Source organism: Vidua macroura, chromosome 4, assembly GCF_024509145.1.
Source record: "Vidua macroura isolate BioBank_ID:100142 chromosome 4, ASM2450914v1, whole genome shotgun sequence".
NCBI classification, from domain to species: domain Eukaryota; kingdom Metazoa; phylum Chordata; class Aves; order Passeriformes; family Viduidae; genus Vidua; species Vidua macroura.
The window spans coordinates 61,236,137-61,240,023 of record NC_071574.1 but is presented as its reverse complement, the minus strand read 5'-3'; the positions used below and the strand labels follow the sequence as shown (position 1 = coordinate 61,240,023).

The window sequence follows — 3,887 nt, the reverse complement described above, 5'->3', positions numbered from 1 at the left end:
CACTTTGAGAGCCCTGTGCTTTTTCTTACACTTATTTCTGTTGTTTGAGATGCTCACTAGCTTGTTTTCTTTCTGGAATGAAAAGAGCCAGTGGTGTTTGTTTTTGCTACCCTCATTCCCTCTTTCCCTGCTCTGGGCAGGAAAGTGCTTGCAGCTCTGCCTCATAGGCTGGCAGGAAATTTAAGACGGCAGTAAGCTGCTGCTCGGACCACCCCCAGACTTTTCTTCCTGTTCATGCAGGAGACTATTTAACTGAGACCTGATTTGTCCAGCTTACTCGTTGATGCTCAGCAGTACCTACCTAACCAGTGGGAGTGATTTTTTCCCTCCCTTCCTCCTCTTTTGGACAAAGTCCCCACAATGAAGATGCTGCTGCTCCTGATTGCTGTGCTCTCTGCTGCCCTGCTAGCCAGCGCAGCCCCTCCAACTTGCTACTCGAGGGTGTTGTCTCTGAGCAGGGAAATCACTGAGTCCTTTAAGGAGTTGCAGACCTCCAAGACTGTGGTGAGTCCACCTAAAAACTGCTCCTGCACAAACACTGCAGGTTGCCCCTTTTGACACAGATTTCTCTCAAAACAAAATTGCAACAAGTCTTTCCTCCTTCCCGCAGGACTCGTGCGTGGAGACACTGCCCAGGCTGTACTTGGACATACACGTAAGTTTGCACACTTCTTTCTTACTGTTGTGCAGTAAAAGTAGTCAATGAAAAGTGAGAATAACTCAATATTATACCCCAGAGGAGTGATTTAAAAGGATTTTTAAAAATGTAATTAACTAGATAGATGAGTGACAAAAAAATAAGTCCATTTGAACCTTATTAAAATCCCAATGGACTCTCTGAGATTTTACTTCATTAAAAAAATTAAAATTAGGAAATCAATGTTTTTAAGTTAGTACCATATGCACACAATTAATTTACTGTGACAGAGCCTTTTCAGAAGTTAAATAAGTACAACAAAATGTTGAATAATAGTGTAGAAGAAGAAATGTAGAATTAACTTTCTTCACTTAATAAATCTACTTCATTTTATATCCTGAGTGGTTTTTAGCATTTAGTTTTAATAAAAAGCAATGCAGGAATGCCTTGCTGGCTTTTTGTCTTTTAAAGAGCTACTTATTGAATACAGAAAGAAAAAATATGCCTGAGGATATGGAAGTGTGCTCCTGAAAAAAAAAAGCAATAGCTGTCTCCCAGCTAAGAAAAAAAAACCTGCACACACAGTTAGTGTCCTAGTGTTCTGCAGTGGGGTATTTGATATGTTTTGCTTCTTTTTCCAGTGTTCAACAGAGTAGATAAAAAATAGAAAATACCAGACAAAACAAATTTCTGACACATTTTTCCATAAGCAGCTACACCAAGTCTTGTAATTCAGGACATTCTAGATACCAATTCCAGAGCTGCCAGTGTTTCACATCATGACAAAGACGAAGAAATATGATTCCAGTGCCTCAGTTTCGCTGGCTTTAAAGCAAAAGCTGGGATATTTATTTACCTGCTTCACAAGGAGATTCATGTTGCCTGTGTTTTATTTTGATAACACAAAGTCTGAGGTAAAAATTACTTCGAAAAAATCAGGACTGGTCGCGGTTTATCCTATTGTACAGGAATAGAGGAATCAAGTCTGTGAGATCTTGATAATCTCTTCATCTGCTAAATCAAGTGCTCTCTAAAAAGTGAGACAGTGCACCTACTCTGTAGAATGCTTCACCTACTATGGGAGCAGATTTGATTGTATTGGCGCTGCTGCCTCCGAAAGCATGTGAGAAATTAGCTGGCAGACTAAGACTGTATATATGCAATTTTTCAAGGACTTATTTGGGCCAAACATCTTTGTTATAAAATACTGATGATTAATTTGCCCAACTAAAGGTTGCATAGATTACATGTACACAGTGGGAGGAATTCAAGGTTCCCACACAGCAGTAAGAATTTTGGAAGTGGTGGATGAGGAACATAAATCTGTACTTGTGCAGGGTTACACAGACCTCTTTTGCATGCTTTGCAGAATTACTGTGTGCTGGCAAAACTCCGTGACTTTGTGGCCTACCCTGGCTGTGACAGAGTGGCTGAAGTGAACGAGCTGAAGGAAAAAGCCCGGAGCCTGTATACCATCTTGATCTCCTACTGCAGAAGGGTAGGTCAAGATGCATCAAGAGGGACAGAGTCCCTGCTTTTAGCCCTGCCTGTCTCCACTGACCACCAAAACTGGATCAGGCCCAAGCTTCTCACTGTGCTATCTTCTGCCTTCCTCCTTATAAACCTTACCTTATTTTTTTTTCCTTTTTTTTTTTTTTTTTTTTTTTTTTTTTTTTTTTTTTTGTTGTTGTTGTTGTTGTTTGTTTCTCCAGGACCTGGTGTTCCTCACTGATGACTGTAATGCTCTGGAAATTCCTATTTCACCTCCCATTGAACACTCCATCACTGAGAGCTAAAAGACAGTTAACCCAAAAGTTATACCTGGGAAAGTTTCAAGGAGACCAAAAGTCAAAATATGTATATGCAGTCTATAACATTAACAACTAAGATATTTTTCAGGCACACTAGCAATATAATCTCAGACCTACCCATTTTTCTCTGCCTTGGCAGGAAATGAATTGCATGCCTTGCATACCTACTGAGCTGCTAGGGAACCTACCATTAGGGAGCAGTTTTTCATTTGGCAAGGTACAATATTTCAGCTTAGCCAAATGTATAAAGTATGTTTTGTTTAAACATCAGAAACTAGATTTTTTTTATTTTTACTCTTTTATGAATAACTAGACTCATATATATATTCTCTCTTGACTTAGCTGTTTTTCTTGTATTAGATGGGCATGGAAGGGACCAAATTTGTTTTTCTTAGAATGTTTGATAGAAGAATAGTGATGCTGTACTGACAGATTTTTCTGCCTGTGCAGCTCATACATATATATATCTTGATAGTTTTTGATGTCAGATTTGTGAGAAGAGAGGTGAAAGAAACATGTCTCTGTGGAAAACTAAATAAAAACAATCTTCTAATCCAAGATGCTTGTGTTGCAATATGTCTTTCAAGATCAAGCTGAAAGGTGTCACACTTATAAACTTACTTTTCACAGTCACTTGCAAGTTTTTTTTCCCAGCATAACCTTTGTTTCCATAGCAATGCACACTTTGTTGTGTCTGCATGCTTTGACAGTGTGTAAGTTTCTACTAGTAGAATTTTTCTATACTACAAACAACTTGTTTGATGAAATTAATGATTTGTTTTTAATAGTATTTCTGGGTTGCGAGATAAATTCTGAGCCAGAGGCTCAGAAAGTCTATTAAAATTTCAGATAGCTTTTTGAGACATAGCCCATATAGTTGAGCCAGTGGGATTAATAAAACTTCCAGACAGTAATTCCAAAGTCATGGGTGTCTTCAGAATGTGCAGCACATGAGACCTTCACAACCTTTGGTGCCAAGAATAGAAAGTATCTTCCCCATAATCTTGGAAGTAGCTGCTGTTACCTAAGAGAATCCCTTCCTTCCCCCAGGGCAAGTAATTCCTCTCTCTCCAGAATAGAATTTGTTGACCGTTCATCTACAGCACTGCCAACGCTGGTGGCTTGGTCAGTGATCTCACCATGTTTTATAAAAGCCCCATCTTCCATAACTGGGTGTTTACACGACAATCCTCATGGTACAAATCAACATGTTTTACAACTGTTATGTAAATAAGTGAATAATAAGATTAATTCAGAACAAAAAGAGTGTTGGGGATGGGCAGGAAAGCATTTCTTCTTCATTATGGAATCACTTTGTTTTGTTGAAACTACTAGTCTGATTTTAGGAATAGAAAATTTGACTGTGCCTTTGAATAGAATAAGGGTGGAAAATCTGACCCCAGGGGAAAGAAATAAACGAGTGCTTTTCTTTCCAGTTT

The 3,887-nt window shown here is 38.7% G+C and overlaps 1 protein-coding gene across 1 annotated transcript; it reads left to right on the top strand.

The window, feature by feature from the left end:
• The first annotated feature begins 255 nt into the window (after positions 1–255).
• Positions 256–2,949, top strand: CYTL1 (cytokine like 1). The gene is made up of 4 exons (XM_053976163.1): positions 256–504; positions 611–655; positions 2,007–2,135; positions 2,350–2,949. Exons 1-4 carry the CDS (start codon positions 361–363, stop codon positions 2,431–2,433), a joined length of 402 nt encoding a protein of 133 aa, XP_053832138.1. The 5' UTR covers positions 256–360; the 3' UTR covers positions 2,434–2,949.
• The last annotated feature ends 938 nt before the right edge of the window (positions 2,950–3,887 follow it).